The sequence below is a fragment of the Buteo buteo genome, chromosome 7, assembly GCF_964188355.1.
Source record: "Buteo buteo chromosome 7, bButBut1.hap1.1, whole genome shotgun sequence".
NCBI classification, from domain to species: domain Eukaryota; kingdom Metazoa; phylum Chordata; class Aves; order Accipitriformes; family Accipitridae; genus Buteo; species Buteo buteo.
Window position 1 is genome coordinate 46,507,942 of NC_134177.1, and position 24,920 is coordinate 46,532,861.

At 38.1% G+C, this 24,920-nt stretch overlaps 1 protein-coding gene across 2 annotated transcripts; it reads right to left on the reverse strand.

Moving 5' to 3' along the window:
- Window positions 1-403: 403 nt before the first annotated feature.
- NOS2 (nitric oxide synthase 2) lies at window positions 404-21,176 on the reverse strand. Of its 2 annotated transcripts, XM_075033051.1 has the most exons (28): window positions 21,106-21,176; window positions 20,914-20,993; window positions 19,286-19,437; window positions 18,054-18,150; window positions 17,353-17,475; window positions 17,114-17,262; window positions 14,904-15,066; window positions 14,360-14,451; window positions 13,817-13,958; window positions 13,262-13,401; window positions 12,514-12,688; window positions 11,654-11,755; window positions 10,832-11,026; window positions 10,404-10,486; window positions 9,933-10,077; window positions 9,573-9,677; window positions 9,356-9,405; window positions 9,086-9,260; window positions 8,460-8,592; window positions 7,971-8,049; window positions 6,898-7,076; window positions 6,079-6,242; window positions 5,034-5,244; window positions 4,614-4,701; window positions 4,045-4,166; window positions 2,731-2,879; window positions 1,803-1,997; window positions 404-1,210 (listed from the first exon to the last, which is right to left on the reverse strand). In XM_075033051.1, the coding sequence occupies exons 3-28, from the start codon at window positions 19,390-19,392 to the stop codon at window positions 1,097-1,099; spliced, it is 3,477 nt and encodes a 1,158-aa protein (XP_074889152.1). In that variant the 5' UTR covers window positions 19,393-19,437; window positions 20,914-20,993; window positions 21,106-21,176; the 3' UTR covers window positions 404-1,096. The 2 variants fall into 2 exon arrangements, with proteins under 2 accessions (XP_074889152.1, XP_074889153.1); XM_075033052.1 differs by having other exon boundaries at window positions 20,914-21,126.
- Window positions 21,177-24,920: the final 3,744 nt, after the last annotated feature.

Sequence of the window (24,920 nt, forward strand, 5' to 3'; positions counted from 1 at the left end):
AACTCCTCCTTCATCAGATTCCAGCTCCTGGAGACAAGGGATGACAGGAAAATCTCACCTTAAGCTTTTTAATATGATCAAATAGCCCTGGTAATTTTAGACAAAGAACTAAAAGCTCTGACATAAGTGCCAGGCTCTCCTTGCTACTTTATGTTCCTGCAGTTTGCAAGCCAATCTCACACCCTATGCTGCAAATTCACACTTTCCTGGCAGTAACAAAAATGCATAACTAATCTTAGGCAGACTGCGTAACTCCTGGAGATGGGCTCTTTACTCATGGAGGGAGTGCTGGTTGGAGCCCAAACCCACTTCACTGGAACCTGAGAACCTACCTACCCCTTTTTTAGGCTGAAGGCCAATAGCAAAGAGAGGTACATTTAATCCACACCGACTTGTTTGTCTCAATATAAAGGCATCTTTTATTACAAACAAATCAAGTAAATCACAGCATAGAATTCAAATGTCCAAAGTGCTTTTGAATTTTTCGAGCCTTACTGCCATAGGCTCTGAAACAACAACAGTTCAGGTTCAAGTACTTGAATCACACAAAGCAGAATTCAAAACTACTACCTCCTCATGTATACACATTTGAAGTGTATGCAGCAGATATTCCACTCATGAACCGTTATATTATTATCTCATTTGCAAATAGTGCTTCAGATTCAACAAGACGTGTGACTATACATTTCCAAGTGACACAACCATCCATTTACTTGCTTTAAAGTGAGGATAATATGCACAGTAAAACAATCTGATATAAATAAATTTACAAAGATAAACAGTACATTTCAAAAAAAAAGATTTCAGTTCTAGCTTACATAGTAAAAAACTCAAAAATTTCCTTGTATTTACAAAAAATTTATACTAGCATAGACAGTATTAAAAAAATAATTTGCATCTTCACTATTAAGAAAATCTATTAAAAGAAGTCTCAGAATAAATAGCAACAAAAGTTAAACTGAATATTTTTCTTAATTAAGGCTGAGGTTTAAAAGTCAAATCCTACAATCATCTACATGTATATGATTTAACATGTATAAGAAAGAGGATTTGACCCTTTGTTTTTTGAAAACAACAACAAATGTGCAAATATTGTCTAAAACATAAGTTGATTTGTTCTTGGACTGGTGGGTTGCAAAGCTCTTACACCTCTTTTGACTTCATGTGGGAATACAGCCCCAAATATATCTTCATGGTATCGCTTTTGGCTCTGCAAAAAAAAAGAAAGGAAACCCAAGAGATTAATTAAATACTGCTAGCTCCTCCTCATGTAAGAGTTAAGTAACTAAAATGTCTTTTGCATTCATATGACTGGTTCTGTGATAGTGGACTTTTGGTACTGTCAATAAAAGGAACCTATCTGAATCCCAGACACACGTGCTCCAGGACAAATTCTGCTAACAAAAGGGTCCTAAAAAGCCAGCAGACCCAGGCACTGTGTTTTCAGTGATGGGTCCCCTAATTTCTTAAACTCACTTTCCCCCGTTGGTACAATAAAGTCTCAAATTCTTGAAGTTTCAGACACACTGCAAAGCTAATGTCCAGGACCCAGACACTGGGGAAAATGGTAGATGTAAGAGAAGAACATTACATGTCACTCTTACACCCTAACCAAAGAGAAACTGTGTTTTAAGTCATGGTGGGTAGACTAAGCTGATCACTTAAAACTTTTTGACTTGTGCAATCTGCTGAAAAGAAGCTCATGGCAGCCCACAAGATCTTGAGTGTGACTTTGAAGACTTCTGTAAACGATCCTGGAATACTGTCTGACTGGAAACAATGCCTTGCATATCATAGCATACCTTTAGCCGGAAGAAATACTCCTCTGCCTCCTGCTCATTGAAGTTCAGGTTTTTTGCAAGCATCCCTTTCAAAGTCTGAGCAACATCCTTGGCCATGCGTACGTCTCCACAGACATAGATATGCCCTTCCTCCTTATGCAAGAGGTTGCACACTTTGGTCTCCAACTTGCTTTGAATAATATCTTGAACATAGACCTTAGAAATAGAAAAAGGATCATTAGACAAGGTTTCTTAAATGCTACTTTGGCTATTGGCTTTTCTAAATTCAATATAGTTCTGTGTAGTAAGGTTCTAAATGCCCTATCTATTCTAGCTGTGTGTTGCACCACAGCAATGGAGAAGAAAAATGTCTTCGTGCTGTCTTTACAAGCCCCAGATTTGGAGGCTAGACCTGTCTCCTGATTAAACTAGAGCAGACTAAGACTCTTCTCTTTTAGAACCAGTTACAACTGTCAAAGTCTCCTAACTTGCCAGGAGAGTAGGATAGCTATAAAGAGGATAGCTTAAGTACTGTTGTTTTCTCCAGTCAAGATGTCATCTAAGCAAAATTAATTCCCAGGGTCACTGTGTCATTGAAATGGTGATAAATGGCCAGAGCCAACTCATTTCTAACTCATGCGCTAATCAAATCCTGCAAAATTTAAGGTTTCTGAAAATGTTCCAGCTTCTAGTTTCAAAGGCTGTTTGCACTTAAAGTGCCTCTCTATACGGCAGTGAGTTTTACATTTACATAGCTTGCTTGTACTGAAGTGTACAGCGAGATTTTCCTTTCTTTTGAAGGAGTGGGGCCTTTCGTCACTTGCTCACAATAGGCTGAAGCAAAATGCTAATATTTTTTAAAGAACATTGTTAAACAGAGCCCAAATCTTAACTTGAGGGACCATTCTGGAAGGAACCAACACTTAAATAGCAAAGGAACCAGCCTTACTTTAGCTTGGCCAGGTTGTCTGGAGTAAGCTGTGTAGACTTCTTTGAGGACTCCCTTCCTCTTCATTTCCTCAGTTTCTTCTTTGTAGATGTGATCCATGTCTGGCCGCCGGCAGCCAAACAATAATGTCATGTCACCACCTTTGATCCCTGAAACAAACATTGGAAAGTTTGTCTTTCTTTTGTAAGCCCTGTTATCAACTATGACTATTCCCATAGAGGGCCCCGTTGTCACAGTAAGTAGCTGTGTTCCACTATTCAGCTAAGTAGCTGTGTTCCGCTGTGTTCCACTCTATTCCACAGTGTTCCACACCTGGAATACTGTGTTCAGTTTTTCTCCCTGCTATACAAAAAAAAAGGTGTGGAGAGGCTGGAGATGGTCCAGAGAAGGGCCACAAAGATGATCAAAAGACTAGGAAGCCTGCTGTATGAGGAAAGGCTGAGAGAACTGGTTTTGTTCAGCCTTGAGAAAAGAAGGCTTAGGTGAGACCTTATCACCATGTTCCAGTATTGAAAGGGTGGCTACAAAGAAGATGGAGACTCCCTTTTTACAAGGAGTCACATGGAAAAGATGAGGGGTAATGGGTCCAAGTTATTCCTGGGGAGATTCTGATTGGACACAAGAGGAAAATTTTTCACAATGAGAACAATCAGCCTTTGGAATAATCTCCCCAGGGAAGTGGTGGATTCCACAACATTGGACACTTTTAAGATTCAGGTGGACAGGGTGCTGGGACATCTTGTCTAGACCGTGCTTTTGCCAAGAAAGATTGGACCAGATGATCCTTGAGGTCCTTTCCAACCTGGTATTCTGTGATGCTATGTCTTTCTAATTAGTCTTTCTCACTAAACACCTGAGAAGGAGACTGTGCGTGTCTGTGTGTGACAGCTTGTAATTTCAGGGTTTTGCAGTAGGATTGAACCTGCCCAAGTCCTTGGAGAACTATGTGGAATCACCTGTTGGAGCAGGTTCCCCAAATGGGCTGATACAGGCAGGCCAAAGTGTTCCTCTCCATTATTGTGGCACCTGTGTGAGCGCCTAGGGCAGTCACTGAACATATAGTATTTACAAGGACACAGGCTGCTTCTTCCAAGCAACCAAATACCTCAAGACCACCAGAATGGTCTCAAGTGGGATTCATTAGCTGTTTCAGTGCAGTGTTCAATCAGTCTTGGGATGACAAATCTCTATGGTGTTTACTTGGCTAATGTTTCTGGGTGTCTCCATCTGTACAGGTTTTGTTTGGAGGATTAGGGATGTCTTCTGCTGCTGGATGAGTTATGGCCTCCCCCTCGTGGCAATCCCCAAAAGTACCTTTCTTTTCCAAGTCATAGAGACGCTGCAGCCAGAAACTTCTGAAGGGAGCAATTCCAGTTCCTGGGCCGATCAGAATGCATGGCTTGGTTGGCTCCTCTGGGAGCTGGAATTCACTAGCACTAAAATGCAAAAATATGCTCATTAGGTGATTAGTTTATGACTGACATCTCAGTGTCAGTTTCCTGAATGATTTTGAGCAGCACAGCCCAAGTTACCAATTTGAAAACAGTAATGGGGCTTAACTTGGTGACAGTTGCTTCTTGTTTCCTTAGCTTTACTTGCTCCATACTGGATATGTTGACAGTTGGGCTGGTGTCATATGAATAGAATTCTTTCAGAATTTTCTATGATTTATGATTTTACTCAACCTAAGACATGGTAAAGGATCTCATCGCTGGAAGAGAGGGAGTTCCCTCTCTTCTCAAACTCAGATATTCCAATTTGCACTCACCAGTCACTTGAAAACCGTATGTAAACAATGAAAAAAAACCACTGAAGAAGCTGACCTAAGAACGGTTGTTCGGGGTGGTTTTTTTCCTTTTCTTTTTTCTCTGTCACACACTCACCTCCGTATAAAGCATGGAACTATTTCATTGAGAGCTACTGTATTCAGCCACGAGCTGCAAACTCCATGGTGCAAAGGCCCTTGTCCATCTAGTCAGAGCAAAGGAAAACACTTCCGTCAGTATTCAAAAGCTCTCTGTTTTTAAAAAAAGCACAATTTATACTTAAAATTATGTTTTTTAAATAAGTGTATATCTAGCAATGATCTATAAAATAAGGATACACTGGTGATGATGATGCAGGATTTTAGCAAATCCTGACACAGTATGAACACCTGCACTGCAATATACTATTCTGCATGTATCATGATACAAACTTTTTGTTACCGATGTGCTTCATGCCATATAGCAGACAGTCTTTTTCTGAACAACAATGCAGCCTAAATATCATTTAAGAGATAAATGAAAACAACAATTTGTTACCTCTTGTCCTGTAGTTTACAACTGCAACTGTCAGATGAATCTCTCTGGGTGTCATGTCACAGGAGGAACTGACAGAATAGTACCTGGGTTTCAGAAATGGCAGCTGAGTCAGTAAGAAAGCTGTTGAGACCTCAGCAGAAGGAAACTCCTCCAGGACCTCCAGGATGTTCGGGCTGTTGTAAAACTTCCATTTATTGTATTCTTCTGTGCTCTGAAAGCCAAAGGCCATCATCACAATGTTACCAGGTCATACTGAGTTCAGGAAGAGCAGGGATATTTGAAATGGCACTTATAAATAAGATTCCTGCTTTACATTCAATTAAATAAGATTCCTGCTTTACATTCAATTAAATATGCAGGCAAATCAACAGAGAATTCTCCAAATTTTGCCTAGACCAATACTGGGGTTTCCTAAAAAATTATTTAATTTTTGAAAACAGAAGTACAGAATATGCACTATAATTTTCTCAGATACCAGCTCTCTCAGTGAGGATGTAGAAACTAAATTAGAACCTGTTTCTCAGCCCCCTGCTATGGGAAATCCACAAAACTGTATGTGCCCAGTTCCTGATACCTACTGAACCTTGCTGAAACCAGCAGGAGAAGCAAGCACTTACCACACCTATGAGACAATGGTTACTTAAAGCAACATCCCTCTTACTCTCATGGTACTAAATTCTCTGACAAAAATTTCTACCAGCTCCCCTCCAACCCCTCCACCCGCAAACTGCAAAGTCTTTTAATGGCACTTCATCAGAAACCACCATGAGGCAGGCAAGAGAAACAGGCAGGCAAAATGACCCAACCCAGAACCACACAGGAAACACCAGATCTGAAGAAATCTCTTGATTCCCACGCCCAAGTTGAGCCACAAGACCACCCTTTCTCTCACTGTGGTTGGTTTTACAAGCACACAAAACATGTAACAAAGGGATAAAAATCAAGCACCATCACTACAAAAATTTAAGCTTCTGCTACACAGTAAAAGGGCATCAGATGGTCCAGTATATAGTACTTCTAACATAAATCTAGCCCTAATGCTTACCTGACATAAAACTTCCAGTCTCTGTTTGTCTCCTTCTGCTGTTACCAGCTGGAAGAGTTTTTTTAGCAGTTGTTGGGAGGGTGGAGTAGTGATATCAAGCAAGTATGTCAAAGCCTCGGTGAGTGTGCAGGCTGGAATCTTTTTGTCACTTGTCCAGTAGCCACCTGGAAATGAAGGAAACAAAAGAACACTTGGCAATTCCCACAGCATTTGACAGCTGCAAAAAAAAAAGCTTTGCAAAACTCAGTGTCCTTCAAAATATGAACTTCAGACTAGGTTGCAGCAGGTCTAGACAACAGGGCCCTTCTGAAAAGTGGTTAACGTGAGGTTTCAAACTTTTTGTAAGGGGAGGATCTGATGCAGAGAATTGCATGATAACAAAACACCACTTTAAAATGAAAAGTCTTTCTTTTCAGGAAATCATCTTTCTGTGTGTCAGAATCCTATGATTTAGCAGATTGTTTCTACTAACGTGGAGAAAGATGGTCATGACATCTAAATCTATTTTAGGACTCTGATACGTAGCAACAATAAGGTAACTCTGTTGATTAATTTAATTGCAGTCAATGGCCAATTCAGCAACTGAATTACAGTGTCAACCTAGGATAACTGTGTGAACCCTGGTGAAGTTACCATGGACTGCCAGAGTATGCAAAATCAGAATTGAGAATTGTAAGAATAACTAAAAGCATCAACAAAATCCTACTGAAACTTAAGAAAAGGATAATAGAATCAATTTCAGTCTATAAATATTCTCAGGAATTTTAGAGAAACCTGTTAACAATCCTCTGTTGTTTTATATAAACAGAACCAACTTACCATCAGTGCAGGTTTCAAGTCTGATAGTCTGATCAGCTGGAGGGGCATCCTTGACATGTGCAATGAGGCCACAGACTAATTCTGGCTGGTTGCCTGGGAAAATCCCAATATGTTCTCCGGGCAGGTAGTGCACTTCCTGATTAGTCTCACAGGAAAGCTTAACGAGAATGGTAACACGACTAGATATAGAAAAAAAGAGATCAGACAGACCTTGGTTACGTTGACAGGATTTCCCTTGAATTGCGCAGAAAAGGAATAAATCTGAATTGATAGCTGGCAAGGGCTTACTTGTGTTCATTACCAAATTATCAGACCAGCTTAGTACTTATATTCCAGATACTTGAAGTACTTGGATCAAAACAAATAACATGCTGAAGTGCTGCCTGATCTCTCCAGTATATAATAAATGTGCCTGTAATCAGCCAATGAAAGGAAGTGCAGCTCTACTGAAGACTGAATAGCTCACATCCTAAACCAGCTCAGAGGACTTCCCATAAGATGACTGTATTTAGAACAGGGATGAAAGAGACCTACCGGAGGATATTGAAGAGCCATTCATAGATGTCACTTCTAAGACAGATGTTAGCACTGATTATCTTCTTGTATTTCTTTGTGTACTGTCTTTTCTCAGCTTGCTTTGCCGTACAACTGAATGCAGCAGCTTCTTGCACTATACCTTTTTGTTTTTTTAAAATTTTTTTTTTCTGCTAAGGGGCAATTTTTCCTCTAAATAAAGTAAACATTTGCCTGGCATGTAGCATACCAAGCAAGGGAGAGGGACCATACACCTGACCTTCCACATTTAGTAGGCATCAAAGGGTCATATCACAGAGTTATTTATTTCCTACACTCCTAGAGACTCTACTGGGAAGTCAGCTCCTCTCTAAACCAGAGCTAAGACTACATATTCTTGCAGTCTTGTGATAATGGATTACTTCTACTAACAATCATACAAAATTCATATATATTTCTTAATAACTGTGGGGAGAAGATGTTTATAACCAGGCATTTCAGATGTTTAAGGTTTTAGTAAAATGTAGTATTGCAATATTCAAAAGGATGAGGTATTGTACCTGGATTTTGAACTTTGAAGATTCTGTCTGAATTTCAACTTCATGGGAATTATATCCTTGGAGTGAATGTTTGCGAGTGCTGTTGAGAAAAGAGGACATGACTCATGGCAAGGCAATTTTGCGATTAGGTTTAAAATCTCTTCAAGTACTATGTAGAAAAAGTACTGAACCATGCTCGCCCTAGAATGCGATATACTTTTAGTTATGTGTCCTATATGCATGCCTTCCGTGACTAAAAGTAGTTCATCTCAGCTTTTGTTCTTCTGGGGCTGTAAAAATGTATGCTAGTTCTGCTGTTCTGATGTTATTGCACCAGAAAAGACAATGACTTATGCTTTGTAAACCAACGTCTTTTTGTCTCTGACCGCTGTACTTCATTATATGCATCCTATCATCTAGCAGGACTAATATAACTTCTAGAAAAACCTTTACAGTTCAGACCTATCTGAAGCAAAATGGACAGAGGAAGTGGAAGGTGGGAGGTCATACCTTTAGCCAAGTTCATGGTTTGAGAGTCATGCACTATCCTGTAATTCTTAGGATCCCAGCTTTCATCAGAGGTATATATCTTAGGCAACTGAATACTGTTTTTCCCACGGATGTTAAAAATGTCACAGGCAGTCTAGAAAAAAGAAAAAAATAAGGCTTTATAAAAGGCATTATAAAAAAAAATAAAATTCTTAGCGTTGTCATAATCCTAATGAGGAGATATCAAATTTCACAGATTGCTATTTTTAATTGATTCTGTTGAGTTCAGTTACGTTATAGGGGTTCAGTGAGTTCAGTAAGACTCTACTTCTATACCAGTATAGCTAAAAAACTGATCTACTTCAAAAAATTCTGATGTTTGATGCTGCCACCCTTGCTCATACCGAGCACTCCATTATACAAAAGGTTTCATGGAACTTTATGTGAATATTAAAAAAATATGAGAAAAGGGACCCAGTTCCCTCTTCAACTTAGGCAAGCAGTAGAAAAGAGGGGAACTCAAAATTCAGATATAAATCCAGATGTTTGCTTTCCTTCATTTTCCCCCATTTTTATGGGATGCTAGTGAACACTGAAATAAAATGAATGAATGAACGAACTAAAATATGAGCTATTTATATAGTCACCTTGAACGCACTGACTGCCCATGTGCGAAAGGCTTCTTCTTGCCCATTGAGTTCATCTCCTTCACCTATTGGAGTGAGCTGAGAAGCCCCTAGTTGGGCAAGTTTTTGGTCAATGGCATGAGCAAAGGCACAGAACTCTGGATACATGCTGGACCCCAAACCAAACACAGCATATCTGCAGAAGGAGATAAAAATAAGATCACTATGTTATACTAAATGAAATGCAAAACGACTCAATCCCATGCAAACCAAACAACAAAGTATTTTTACCTAATTTTTTTTCTCAGCAATTTCAGGGTGAGCAAGGAGTTCTTCAAGGTCTGTATAAAAATTCATAAAATACTTAAGGTTAGAAAAATACCCTGAGTTAAAACAAAAGTGAGACCCTGATACATATCTTACTCAAGTACATGGGACAAATGAGAGGGTTGTCTTTGGCCTTAGTCTTTGAGTTGAGCCTCATATATACTTCTGAGGTGAATATTACCTTTCCGTTATTTGGAGAATCTCCATTTCCAAAAGTGCTAGTAACCACTAAAAGAAGTGTTTCTTTTTCCAGGTCACAAATGTTGTACTCATCCATGCATAGAATCTGGAAGGTATAAAGCTCATGAGAAAGTGCTAGCAGACATAAGAACTAGCATTAGATATCTCTGTGATTGTCAGATGACCTTTGACCAAATTTACAAGGCATTATGCTAAATGAATACAAAATCAAAGTTCTAGTCCAACTTATATTTACTGAACGTTCAAAACATAGGTTTAGAGAATGAAAAAGCTTGCAGAAGCTTATAAAACTAGCCAAACTTCTTTCTCCATTTAGTGTGGATGATTTATACTTCCTTACCTTAGTGTTGAAGGCACAGTTGAACAAAGTGCACAGATTGTTGGCTAGTGTTTCAGATTTCCCAGTCTCTGTTGCATAGATTACAGTGACCTTGGACCTGGTTGCCATTGTTTGTCGCATGAGCGAAGATGCAAAGAGTACAGCCCTGGGGAGGAAAAAAAATAAAAATCACGTATAATTTTTAATATAGCTACACAGTAATTCAGATTGATTCACAAACAAGCTAGGAAAGACTGATCTTGAGCATGGTTTTTCCTTGGAAGATTGTTCAGAAGCAATACACTCTAGATAACCCTGAATAAGATTCTTAGATATGGATATTACCTAACTGTGGACAGGTAAGTCTATGATTCAAACAATTCAATTGGTCCCTACTGTAATAATTATTAAAAAAACCAACAGTAGAACAGAAACATCACAAGAACAGAATAGTTGGACAAAAGCATGAAGACTCTTATTTGAACAACTTACTTTGCCAAGATGCTAAACTTTATTTCTTTTTTCTTTGGCCTCCGTGTCTCATCATGCCAGACATGTGTTTTCCATGCATCCACCTTTTAAAAAAAAAAAAAAAAAAAGTTAAGCTTCAGGTAAGAAATGTAAAATAATAAATACACAATTTGTATATCTTTGAAACAGCCAAATTAAATAGAATCTGTACATACAATCCTCTGTGTGCAAATATCGGATCAGTCTCTGTAGCATTAAATTGCATTTTACTTACAGCTTGAGAATTCAACAGAACTAACATAACCTTCCACAGTACAATAGATATTGCCTGATATTTATGAATCTCTCTAGTGAACTTCCATGTTCATTCAGACTTCTTCAGATCCCATATTATTATCTGCACTGCTGAAGTTGTCTACTAGAATCATATTTTTTTGGCTAATGTGTACCTGGTAGTAATAGAAGGGAGTGAGGACATAGTTCAACATCTCCTGGTGGAACACAGGAGTTATGCTCCCTGACATAGGAGGTACAATCCACACCCAGTCAGCTGGGCAGCCTCCTCGTACACGGTACTCATTCTGCATGTATTTCATGAAGGACTCAGCAGCTGAGTGGTGATCCATGATAGTCACATTTTGTTTCTAGAATAATTGCAAAAAGAAAGACATACATTAAAAAAGCCCATTCTGCTCTTCTTCTTGATGTAGTTAAAGTAATCCTTTTGCTTTGGTCAATATTTCAAGGACTTTATACAGTGCTGGGAAACAATTACTATCAGTAACCATTACATATATACAGATTGAGGTGGACCTTTGATTAAGGACTCTTACGTCCTGGGTTTTTTTTTTTTTAACATCAGCATTTTACCTCTCCAGCACTGGAAGTGCATGCTCAAAAGCCACTGACCATTTTTACCTTTCGTACTGTTATGGTATGTTAAATAAACTGTAATTGTAAATAAAATATATAATCCAATGGCTTTACATAGATTTTGACACATAGACACACGTGCTAAAAGGATGAACAATATTGCCCTTAACTTCCTTCTATTTTTCACTCCTTTCTGCCTTAACCTGAGATTTTTTTTCTAGCAACAACAGAAAATATGGATTCCTCTAGTCTCCCAGGTGTAAATCAAGAATAACTCTATTGGAATCCCATTGATAACCTCCACTGAGCATTGGTCAACTGGCACTATATTTGTTTAAAGCTGTTATAAGTGAACACTGTATTCAGTGTCTCTCCAGGTACCACATTCGTTGACTTACTTGGAAGCTGTAAAGCACAGCCACATTTATCTCTACAACAGCTCGGTCTTTCCACAATGATGAAAGTTTGTTTGTTTCCAGTCCCATTCTTCTTCCTACCTCCTGCATGTGAAGAGAGAGAAAAGGGAAAAGCAAATTTACTGTGTGGGACTTAGACCTCATGAGTTGTCCACCTCATCACATTAATATGCAGGTAAAAGTACTGTGGAAGGGGGAAGTCAGTCTTATGTTGGGGAAAGAGATGGCACCAGAAACGCTTGAGGTTAGAGGTAAACTTGAGTTACGGAGTTCTGGTTCTTGAGGCTATTCCAGTTTGGTAAAGCAGGGAATGGTTCTCTCCTGGACTAAATGGTTTTAAAAGTAGCAGTATCTGGTTATAAGTCATCATTATTCATGTGTACTAATGAGGTGACTAAGACCTGAAGCTAACCACCAGGACTCCATTGCTTTGTCAACAGCAGACTGGAACTGACATAAATATACCTCTGAGAAATGTACAGAGACCAAAAGTCCTCAATCAGCAAGACTCAGAGTAAAACTGAGGAAGAATTCCCTTTAGACAGCATTTTTTAATATTTTTTTTTTCACAGCTCAGTTTCATGATTCTATCCGGGTATTTGGAACTGATACTGTCAGAACACTGTAAAAACAGTCTTACAATCTGGCAGTCATAATCTTGGCAGAAATTCAAGATGACCCACAATAGTCAGGATAACGTGTCAGATTAGTGCTGAAGCGTTAGTGTAATGTAAATACAACGCCCATCTCAGCAAAGACTGACAGCATCTCTTTTTCAAAAAGCTCCATCCACCACGTTCATTCCCTTCTCAGATCAACACAACTCTACTTCAGAAGATTACCTTCAGGATGTTGTATCGCTGTACATCACAGAAGTCTCGCACTCCTATCTCTGTCCCCAGGTACCAGCCGTTGAAAGGACACCCAGTAAATTCCAGGCCTCCCACCTCAAGAAGCATGTTGGCAACAGCAGGCAGCGCATACCACTTCAGATCTAAGTCCTTAAACCATTCATACCTGTTAAACAAGCATTTTGATTTATTACATTATGTCTCTCCCTCCTTTAGGCGATAACCAGAAAAATCCAGGAAGATAAAGAGCACTAACTCTAGGAGAAATGATCCATGAAGCACGGTCTGCAAAAGCTCATAGCAGTTTTCATTTACAATGTGGTACCTGGGAATTGCCTCTAAAGAAACTGCAGAACAGTATTAGAGAGTTCTGCAACCTGCAGGCCAGACCCAAAGCAAACAGGAAGAAAAAACAAGAAAGGAAGGCAATAAACATGTTGTTATGAGCACAGCCATATTTTACATGTGTATTACACTGGCATAAGAAATGATGATTTTTAAAATTCTGAATACGATTGAAATGTAGATTGGGAAAAAAAGATTTCCAACAAAATTGCTGTTGGCTTCCTTAATTTAAATATAATTTCATTGTTCTAAGAGGCATTTTATCTTTCAGAACAATTTACCATAATTTCATCCCAACAAAGAACTCATAAAATGACTGCCACAGGCACAGGCTAATAACCTGCCAAGGTGAGGCAGAAGCAAAAATGTAATTATCTAAATCTTGTGTACTTACTTTGGATGCTCCATTGGCACTTCAAGGACAATTTCTGGCGGGAATTCAAATATTTCTGGGTCTTGGCCGTTTGCTTGGAGAACAAGTGGAACTACATCAAAGCGGCCATATTTCGGCTTCCACCCAAGCTCAATGCACAACTGTAAATAAAGAAAGTACGTTTTGGGGTTTTTTTAGGTTCCCCTGCCCCGAATTTGAAGACGAAAAAATGTTAACCCTCTAAAACCTACTGAGGTAATTTCTAAGTGATAAAGGTTATCTTTCCCATTCAAACAATGTTGAGACATGTTGTTCAAGTACTGATTGTGTCTCTGACTTAAGAGGACCATTAACTCACCCTGTTCTGAGGTGGAGAGGAGTATTTTTATATCAGGATTGTAAGAAATTATTGCTCCAGCCTGCACCTAGAACCTGTGGGGCAGAACATCCCATTCACTCCTTACCGCCACACTTCCCTCCCAATCTGCATAACCATGCAAGAAAAAAAAAAAGAAAAAAAGACAGATGGATTCAACAAGATGGAAAGCATTTGTGATTCTGTATTTAGAACTGTACCTGCGTGAACTCCACACTGGCAGGGTCTCCTACAATAGACCCATCTGGCATTTGATATCCAGCATATCGGATGAGCTGGCTGTTCCAAACACGAAAATCATGTTTCCCATCAGTCCTCTGAGGGAAGATAGTGATGGCTGATCTGCCCAGAGAGACAATCAAATCGCATTACACCACAGCAGGACATCAAACGCATTCCAATTATTAAGACACAAAATTGTTACCAACAGCAATTATTTTATATTTCTAAAATAAACATCAGTAGAAATAAAATCATTCATCCTCTCTACCCACCTCCCTGAATCTCCAAATCATCTCTTTTCCCCAGGAATTACAAAAGATTTTGCAACATCAGCCATAAAAGTTACAAAATCTCAAAATAGTTGATGGTATGCAAGAGGAACATATAAGTACCAGGAGAATTAAGAGCAGAGACAAGTTGTCAAAATATTTAGATAGACCATTTCAGGTCTTAATGTAGAGTTTTGAATTCAGATCTGGATGTGATTTTTGTTGTTTAAAATTAAAATTAGAGAGACTTACCTTATATTTCCATTGTTTGTGGCATACTGAATATGACGACAGATATGCTCAAACATTTCCTTCGCTGTTTTACAATCACGTGCATCAAATACCTATACGTTTCCAAAAGAGACATAAGAAAAAAACCTGATTTTGAAACAGTAATGTAAGCTCATTATTTTTCTTATGCATTTACAGAAAGGAAAGATTAAGGAAAAAAGTGAAATGAAAAATCAGTATTTCTCAATTTAACTGTAGCTCCACCAGGAAAGGTTCATTTTTATTGTTCTTATATGCATCCTTTTTACACGTAACAATCCTCCAAGGACCAAGACGTGCACCTGGTTCCACAACATAGCTGGTTCCTATGCTAGCACTTCTACACATGTTTTCATTCAACTATGAAGCAGAGAACTACAAAAAAACCCCACGTTGATCTTATGATATGTACAGGAGGGAGTAGCCCTCAGTTGAAGCAACTGGCATATTTTACCCAAGTAAAGGACATTCTTCTGATTTACAGCAGATGACTATTTGGCCCATAATTTCTAGACTCGTAGGTTACCTGTAGATTGGACCACTGGATTCTCCCGATACACCTAGGTGCATTCCTCCAGGCCTGTTTGGCAGCAAAGACCAGTTCATCTTTTGTCAGATGGTAGGTTCCTGTTGTTTCTATCTCCTTGGTCACTGTTTCCAGTCGGACCAGGTGTTCTTCTATTTTTGGCCTTTTGAACAGGAAACAGACATGGAAAGAAACAATGAGAATTTAATTACTTAGAACTGATTTAAATTGCAGACATTCTTCTTATATTCTGGGTCAAGAAGAGCACAGGCATTGCTGAAGCCATAAAGCTTTTGAGCATCCTTTTGCACGAGAAGACTTCTACTTACATCGCTGATTTTATCTGCCAGGATGCAGATAGATTTCCAGGGAGGGGATTAGCATCTATATAGGCTGAGATATGGCAAGTTTGGATAAACACAAGAAACGTGTCCCTGTTAAACATCTACACTCTGTGGATGGGAAACAGGTCAACATAAAATACTCTATCCTTCATGAAAACATCCATCACCTCATGAAGTCAGCAATTTCACTGTGCTTCAGCTGTGAGAAGTCACCATCATCTGCTCCCCACCTCCCCTCTACTGCAGCACACTTTTGTCCCCAAAGCATAGCTGTTATCCATAGCAGCAGTCTAAGGTCCAAGATTTTTAACAAAAAGCAGGGGGTATTCTAGGCAAAGGGATGAGTTAAGTACATAGGACCCTGAATACTACCGAGGAGAATTTTTCCTGGCTTCAGAATTTAGGAACTGTCTTTATTGAGTGCAAATGACAGAGTTTACTAGCCTAATGAAGAAACTAACACACTAGAAATTTAAGTAGCAACACCATCCTTTCACCACCCAACACATACATGGATTGATCACCAGCTTTTCTGCATAAATTTTCAGTTTAAATTTGGATTTTCTAGATTAGTTTGGAAAAAATTGTCAAATCACAAGTAAATGGAAAGTAGAGAACCTGCTAGCTTCAGCCCAGAAGTAGGATTACAGTGACTGTCCTCTCAAAGCTCTATTATTTTCACAGGGACACAGCTATTCTAAGCAAAGTAAGTAGGATTTTCATTCCTGAAAGGAAGTGCTGAGCAATTCCTTTGTCAGGGAAACCAACTCTAAAATTCTTTAGCTTGATAACAGAGAATGAAGTCAAAATATTAGGAAATATTTATCACAGCACAGACAAAAATTGTTTTGTTGGCTTACAGATAGAATGAAAATAGCCTGCACTGTCTGAGAGTTTTCACATTTTCAACAAGATGAAAGATCAAGGGCAAGCATGTAAGATAGTGTAAATCAGTGTGATCAAATAGCCATGAGCAGAAACAGAGAGATGTGCAAATGTAATATGCTGGCAAGTCAGTACAGCCTGTGTGTAAGACAGGGACTTTCAGAAAGATTCAGATGGAAGAAAGCTTTGTAGAAGAGTTCAAAGTGTCTAAAGAAGTAGCCATTATGTGGCTGAGTCCCTTTGAAAGTCTGATAATGTTTTATAATGGCACAAGCAAACACTGAATTGTCACTTGAAAGCTTGTCATGTGAAAACTTTGTCACTGCAAACTCTTGGACCTCAACCAGATGTTCCAGCTTTTCCTGCAACAAGACGTCTCTGCACCACGTCCATTTTTGTGAAAACACAAACCTCTTTTCTGAAGCTAGAGCATCCCTCTCAGCATGCTCAGTAAGCTTATGTTGATGATAGCACAGAGCAAGGTTGAGAAGCAAGAGACTGGCCTTCCAATCTTTGGCTAAAGCCTTGAGAGTCAAAACAGAGAACAAAAGAACACAGAGAAAAGATACTTGGAACAGCACAAACAAAAAGTATTATCCACATTATTCACATCTAAGACTGATTTGAGTAGGAGCTAATCCCATTAACATCCAATGTTAAGAAAACAGAAGGTAACATTCTGTAAGAGAGTCCTAACCAAGCTGCTTATTATAAACATACTATAATGTAACACACTCCGAAGGGATGGGGGTGAGGAATGCACTCTACAGAGTCCCTTTCTGTATTCACAAGACCTGGGATCGGCAGCATATGAAGTGCAGTGTTTTATTTACCTTTTCTAATAGTCCTTACCTATTTTTTGAATGTGTGCTATGCATAGTTACCGATAGCTGTGAAGAAACCAAACGCTCTCTATAGTCTCACAGACAGACAGACAGGTAGAGGACTTTTATACCAAAAATGAAGGTAAAGTTGGCTTACTCTTTAAACGAATTGTAGTACTGCTTGATAAAGTCTATTGCCTGAGGTAAAAGCTCTGCCGGTGGAACTGGCCCATTTCTAGTACCTCTCACCAGGCCCTTTGGGGTCATGAGTGCCCCTTGGCAGGCTTTGGTCCGGCAGTTGATAACCTGAAAAACAATCAAATGTCAAAAAACAATGCTGCACTCTGTGTCTTTTCAAAGTTATGAAAAATCACTGTTCAGGTTTCCATATCTTACCTCCTTTGCTGTCAGGTGTAGTGTGTCGAGTAAGCTGGATCCATTTTCTAAGTTCCTTACTTTTACGTGTCTTGGACTTCTTGATATTTGGTTTGAAGCTTTGATACCATTTTGGAGAGGGTTCTAGACAGAGAAAAGAAAAATACATACTGTCTTCAGACCTACTAAATATCTTAAACCTTCATTTTATATTTTATTGACCATTAAAATGCTACAAATTAAATTCAAGAAACTGGGTATAAATGTGATCTTCTCTAACATGAGTATTTATTCATTTGAGTACAAAACTATTGACCTAATCCACAGTTTGATATGAAATGCAAAAAAAGTATTTTTTTACTAATCAAACAATATCTACTACTGCAAACACCTCTTAAATTTCAATAAGGCCTCTTAACGTAATAGTCACAGTCTCAGGAAAACAGTGAACCAGACAAATTTGGAGAAGGGATGCGTTTGTTACTAAAAGCTGGGTTTTCAAAGGTGAATAAAGGAATCAGGCACTCCACTCCCACTGGGTCACCTCTTTTCCTTAAGTCTTACCAAAGCTCCTTTTTGTTCAGAAAAGATTTTTCATCCAAAGATCTCACAGCAGTCCTAACCTCATGCAACCACGGTTAGTCCTCACGTGAGAACTTTGAGAAATTTTAAGCAGTAAGCACAACCTGTGTGAACTGTTAGTATCAAACAATTAAACAGACCTCTCTCCCATCACTGGCCTTCGCTGAAGTTATGATAGGTGGCATCTCTATCCGCTTCTTGCTCAGATCATATAATTTGGCATCATCATTTTCTAAGCTTTAAAAGAGAGAAAGACAATTCAGTATAATGCAATGTGCTTAGTTTTTGTTAGTTTTACCTGCAGCATCAGCAGGGAGATGCTCAGATCTGTCTCTGAAATGTCTACTGAGTCAATAAGCCAACCATTCACAGCAGTGTGAGGGGTGGAGTGGACTTGAAGTCAATAGTAAAGCTACACGCACCCTTTCCAGATCACTATGTGGGAAGGGAAACAACAGGTATGGCCTGGAATGGTAAGGGTTGAGTATCATTGCCGTAAGCTAAACAAAGGACATCTGTACAATTATGATCTGGCCGGAAAATCCTCAGTGGAATTAGAGGTTGAAATCTTCAGGGAAATGTGTGAAAATTTCAGCTAGGTCCAGTCTCCAGCTTATTAAGCAAATAACAAATTTTAATATTAATTTCCTTTGTTTTCTCCATTAAGTCTTTCTGAACTCCTACTTTTTAATTTGGGTATCAGGTGTCAGAAGATGTTCTAAAACACCCGAGAGGCATCCAGACCACAAACTCCAAACAAAACCCTTAGTCTAGAGAGGGCAACGATGTGTTTTAGCTAGCAGAGCATATGTGATCACCCACTTCCACTAGTCAGCTTCACGTATCTTCACATTTGAATATAAACTACTTTGAGCAATGACAGGGAAGGGTAGGGAATGGGCAGAGGAAGAATGGTATGCAATAGAAAACTGAAATAAGTAACAGCCTGAAAACTGAGAAATTTAATATGCATGTGCAATATATTTTATACAGTGTCTTGTATAAATTGCATCACATACTTTACCAACCTTAATTACAGCATTAATAATCACTTTGCTAATTTTTATAGCATACACATGCCTCCTAAGTCCTAGCATACATGAAACCATTATAACACACCAAATCAATGTAGAGCTATGAAAGAGAAAGCAAGATGATTTCTTTCCTCAATGCTTGTATAACTTAGACACAAAAGCTTAAATGTACCTTACCAAGTCACCACCACCCAGTGACCCCCAGGGACAACTGTTCTTTGGTTAATATTACTGCTTTGGAAACACATTACAGGTTTCTCCAGAATCTATGTCACTTAATATCTTTTGTTTTCAAATGAAAGAGAAACTATGAAGCCATTAAAAGACAAAGATCTTACCCATGGATCTCCCTGTTTTTCTCCACGTTATTATTGATATCCTTCTCTTCAGAGGACTGGTTCTTAGCAGCATGAGATTTGAATACAAACTGCCATGGGCACAACATTTTGTATGCTTTATTTATGATTTTAGTTCACAGTGCTGAACACTTCTGAGGAGGAAAAAAAAAAAAGCAGTTAGGTCAGCTTTTGACTAAGAAGGTAACTCCCTTTAAAAGGGCTCAGAAACTCACCAGACTAACTGATCTGTTCTAATTAACTTCCTGTTTTAAAAAAGGAAAATTACTTGCGTCTTAAAGAGTATTGATACTAAAAATACTGGCAAGAGAATTTAAAATGTCCCCCAGTTGCATAAACCAGCAAATATCAGTATCTAAGAAAATCAGATGCGTGCTTTACTTCTATGAAAAGCATACCTCGACACTTGTCTGTTTTTAAAGTTCTGTATTTCTCGAAAGTTTGTTAAGTGTTATTAAATGTTCTGTTAATTCACATCACTATATGTTAGCTAGGAAAAGGGATGTAAAATGTTGCAGTGTTATTCAAATAGTAATGAAAAAAAATTGGTCTGCAGATTAACCGAAACGTTTTGCAGTGTATTCATCTGCCAGAGACAAATGGAATTCTGAGATTCTGAATTCTGTATTTTGTAAGATATATATACATAGCATATATTTGAATGTAACATATATATAAGAATGTACAAAGTTTAATGCTATTCATTTGAACATACATTTTCTGCTAATTTCTGACCCTAAAATGGATTTTTGTGCCATGGAAGGTGTGACCGGAGAAAAAGAGCAGGCTATTAAATTGCTAGGTAAAGCTGAATTAGCCTCAGCATTTGAATCTGGTTCATAACAGAAATCAAAAACAGATGTTTCAAAAAAATTAAAAGATAAAGAAAATATACATTGTCACATATTTCTGATGTAAATTATGTATTATTTTGTTATTTATATTGCTTATTTAGCAAAAGTAAAATTTACAGTGCTGGACTCCCAAGATGCTGTCTGCTGTAAAATCACACAAGAAAAGAAATGCATGCAACTCTCTGTGCAGAAACTGTAAGGTGTTAGGACTTGTTTGTTACTCCAAAGAAAAGAAACAGTGTGTAATAAGCATTTCTCTACAGTTACAAAATAGAAACAAATCTAAATTACTATTCTGCAATAAAAAAAATGCTGCAGTGTGCCTGTACATTTTTGTAAAACACAGGGGAAAAAGAGAATGAAAGGATAGGGAGAAAGTAAGAAACAAAAGAAAGGAAGAAAGTGAGAAAGAAAGAAAAAGAAAAGAAAAAAGACAAAGAAAAAGAGTAAAAAAGGAAAACATAAAAAATTGTAAAGAAAACAAAAAACAAGCCAGAAAAAAACCCAGAAAAACAATACACAAAAAGAACAAGAACAGGAAGAAAAAATAAGAGTAAAAGTAAAAATAAAAATAAGACTAGAAATAAAAATAATTAAAAAAAAAAAGAAGAATAAAAAGAAAAAAAGAAAAAGAAAAAAGAGAAGGCACATTTTCCATTCGCTGGCATTCAAAGTAAGAAACTGCTTGCTTTTCATGGTTTTTGCAACAGCATTCTTTAAATAACATTTACAATATTACCTGTGACACGCACAAACCTTTAAATCAGCAGAAAGGGCGAAGTTTTCAGAGCAGCAGGACAGCTTGGAAATAGAGCAGGAGACTGATTCCAACAATTCTAATACAGAATAAAAAAAAGAAAACCCAAACAGTTTGCCATATAATTACTTCACTTGCGAGCTGCAGTAAATGAATGGCAAACTGAACACTTAAACACAGTGCTGTCTTACCTTGCTTTTGTGAGTGACCTTTCCAAACTTGCCAGGAGATGGTCTTCTCTGTCAAAGTTTCTTTCCTTTAATCTCTCCTGGTCTGTATCTCTCCTGGGAGGCGAAAGCTTTTTATACTCCAGGACCATGTAAGCAGAGTAAGGTTACACATGGATAGTAGACAAAAGGGGAATCCCAAATGCCCGTTTCTTTCAGAACTGAGGGTGTGTAGCTGATGCGTAGCTCCAGTATTACATAATGTCTATGATGGGAGGGAGAGCAGTGACTAGTTCCTGATGTTACGAGCATCCCCTTCTTCCTGGCACAGTGTGCTATAACCTTGATTTCTACATGCGCTCAGCAATAAGGACAGTGTATACATGGAACAGTTTTGGCAACCTTGCAGACAATGTTAAAATTAAAAAAACAAAAAAATCCTGAAAGAACTCTTACAGGTTTTGTCATGGGACGGCCATTCTCCTATACATTAAACTAGCAGCTGTAGGAAGAGAGTAAGCAACTTCAAGAGAGATTTTACAGAACCACAGAGATTTAGGACATGAACCAGTAAAGCATTTAAACCAGTGATTATAACTAAGGACAGGTATTTTAAGTTTAACATAAATATATTACTTCCTTATTTTTGATCAAGTTTTAAAGGATCTTTCTCAATAGACTATTCATAGAATTTTTTCCTCTCCAGAGCCCCCTGTTCCATCTGTTGCTGCCTGTGAGGTTTGTCCCTTTGTGCTTTTCCAACGTACTAGAAAAACTGGAAGGAAACTGCAACTCCTTGAAGTATAAAATATTCACACCATGTTGTATGTGTGAATACCAGAAGGACAGCTAGATGATGAAGATGGGATTATTGAGCTGATTTTCAATTTTAGACATCATGTGGACGTTTACATATTATAAAACCAGGTTTCTACCTGCAGTCTGAAAGCCACAAGCAATTCCAGAGCCAACAGTGGCATGCAGTACAAAGTGCTGCCAGGCAACTGCAGACTCAGAAATGCTGTGGTACACTAGTACACTGTCAAGGATTTTGGCCTGAGTTATTTGTTCATTGATGTTATGTATGACTATTTTAAGGAAACCCTTTAGACCTTTTCAAGTTAAAGACAATTCTCAAATCCGCTGACTAATACAAAGCCAAAATTGTTACAATGATAACTAGAGAAAGATTTACAGGTGCTGATCAAAGATCTACAGAAGTAAGGCATTAGGCTGCAAGAGAAACAAACACACATTCTCTTTTCATCTGTCACATTTTTACTGGACAAGCTTGGGCAAGGCATTTTCTTCTTCCTGTGTCTAGTTTCTCCATTTAAAAATGAACATTAAGTGCTTATGTAAAGCACTCCTAGAGATAAACAGAGTTATGCATACATGTCTTCATGCATCAATACACCTGTATATATCCCATCTAGGGTTGCTAGAGATGAATCTCTTGAAAAATAGACCTGAGTTTTCTGCATTTGAGCATTCATCTGCTTGACTGTATCAAGCCCATGCTTCTTTGCATTCACTGCTCATGGATGTTCACACTCAGAATATTTTTTTTTTTATGTGCCCTTCCTCTCATGAGAATTATCACTTGACATCCCTTTGTTTAAAATATTCCAGACATCTAATCAGCAGGCAGAAATAATGTGTGAGCTGTGTGACCCAATACCATGCCACAAATTTCTACCTTGCTTCTGATTCATGACAAACCATATAGACAGTTGTAATTGCTTGAATGTGAATACAACTCTATGTATCTCAAGGGTCAAAATGAAGGTGCTTGAACTGAAAGGAAACTTCAGAGTTCAAAGAACAAGGTTACACTCTTCTTTGCATTTGCTGTTTTGTCGGGGTTTAAAAATTCTATTTGCATCCTTCCCTTTCTTATTCAATCTGACCTCTCTTTTCTACAGAACATGGGGAATCTTAATGTCTAGTAGTGTAAAAAAGAACATATCTTAGTAGAAATTTAAGTGAATTCAATTATGTCCCATGGTTTCTAAGCTTTTATTATTCAGCCTCCTTATTTCCTTGTGCGTGGAGACTGCTAAAATCAAGGAAAGGCTATGTAGGGATTGGATATGAAAAATCAGATTTGGAATGACCAGAAGAGGAGAAACATCTTTCTTCATGAGAATTGTTTAAAGGATTGGCTGAGGCACAGCCATTCAAGGAACTGCTTAATCACTCCAGTTTTTCAAACAGGACTTGCTCTTTTACTTCCCGAAATCGATAATAAAATTCCCTCTGTATAATAAGAACAAGAGAGCACCATTCATTTCTTAGGTGGAGTCAGAGATTAACTAAACAAGCTCACGGTGCACTCCTTCTACAAATATTCTACACTGCTTGGAAAGTTCTTCCCTCAGAAAAGCAATTCTACACAGATTTCCTATTTTTGCACAATCAATTCTGCCTCTGCCATATCAAAATGCAAGAACTAGTTGCTTTTCTTGCATTAACTTTGATGAAAGAGGTGCCCTTTTAGAGCAGAATGTTTGACCTATTCAATGGCATTCTGACCATGCTGTCATTTTGAGTTAAATTTTGTTTTGTTTCTGAAAATGTGACAGCCTGTAGCCTCAACAATAAGCTTTCTGCTATTTCATTCATATCAAGTCACGTTCTTTGTCTGACTACAATATTCTGCATCAGCTCAATAAATTATATTCTTAAAAACATTTTTAAAAAAAGCTCTGTTGGTAAGGTTGCTCCTCTGAGATCAGGACACCTTGAGTCTTCAAAGAAGTATTACACTGAGGTGAAGCTGATGATAACAAGGACTGATTTTCCTAAATTCATGTAACCCTAAAGAGATAATGTTCAATTGTCCCAAATTTTCATAAGTTACTAGGGATTTTTTTTTTTTCTAACTCCTTTTTCCTAACTAATCTAACTATTTGAGATGTCTCCATGATGATCTTTCAGAAACATTGCATATGACATCACAGATTTGAAATATAACATTGCAGTCACCTATAAACACTCGGCATCTTAGAAGATTCATTAAGACTTCATATGTTCCTCCAGTGATAAGGATGAAGTACTCTATTTGCACTTACAAACTGGTAGCTCTGTTCTTTATGCATTTCCTTTTCCTGAGGAAACATACTCTGTTTCCTGCTTTACTCTGTTTGATTAACTTCACTGGCTGAAAAGGAAATTTGGTCCTTAAAATACCAGTAACACATAATCATTAAAAAAGGATTGGAAAGGACCCCCACATGACACCTGGTCCATCTCCCTGCCCCATCAGCAAGATCAGCTGTAACGAAGATATTTTTGAATCACCAGAAAACAATTATAAGTCAGTATGACAGGCAGGACTTAGCAAAAAAAGCTGCCTTGTAACCTGAGATGAGACACCAAAGAGTAAGATAATCAGTCAAAATGAAGTCAGATCACAAAAGACGATTTACATCCTGGAAATGGGACTCATGCTTTTCAGTAAAATGCTCACTACTACTTTCACATGTGAACAACCACTTTGTGGTACAAAGAACTTAACTCATTTGGTCGATTAAGAACATTCATTCACTTTCTGTTCCCTTTCTGGGCTGAAGTGCTGTTTTCTCTAACTATGAGACTCCATTCATGTTTTTCAGCTTGCTGTTACTTAAATGTAGAAAAGACATAATTTCCCTGGCAACACTTTAGTGTGTATTACACACTTAAGTTATTTTAAGACAAGTATTGTCTCTTTGCTTGTGCTGTATCCAATGCAGAGTGCGATGGAGCACTGAGCCACAGGAAAGCCTCTCTGTACTTTTTCAACTCAGAGGTAAATAAATACATAAATAATGACAATGGTGAGGGTTTGTATCACA

Bases quoted from the DNA above. Each gene is read 5' to 3' on its own strand.
- NOS2 (XM_075033051.1), bottom strand. From the start codon at position 19,392: ATGTTGTGCCCATGGCAGTTTGTATTCAAATCTCATGCTGCTAAGAAC. The intron at 15,067-17,113 runs GTAAGCCAACTT...CCTGTTCAAAAG, and splicing joins TACTACAATTCGTTTAAAGA to GCCAAAAATAGAAGAACACC. The intron at 8,050-8,459 runs GTATGACCTCCC...TTTTCTCAACAG, and splicing joins AACCATGAACTTGGCTAAAG to CACTCGCAAACATTCACTCC.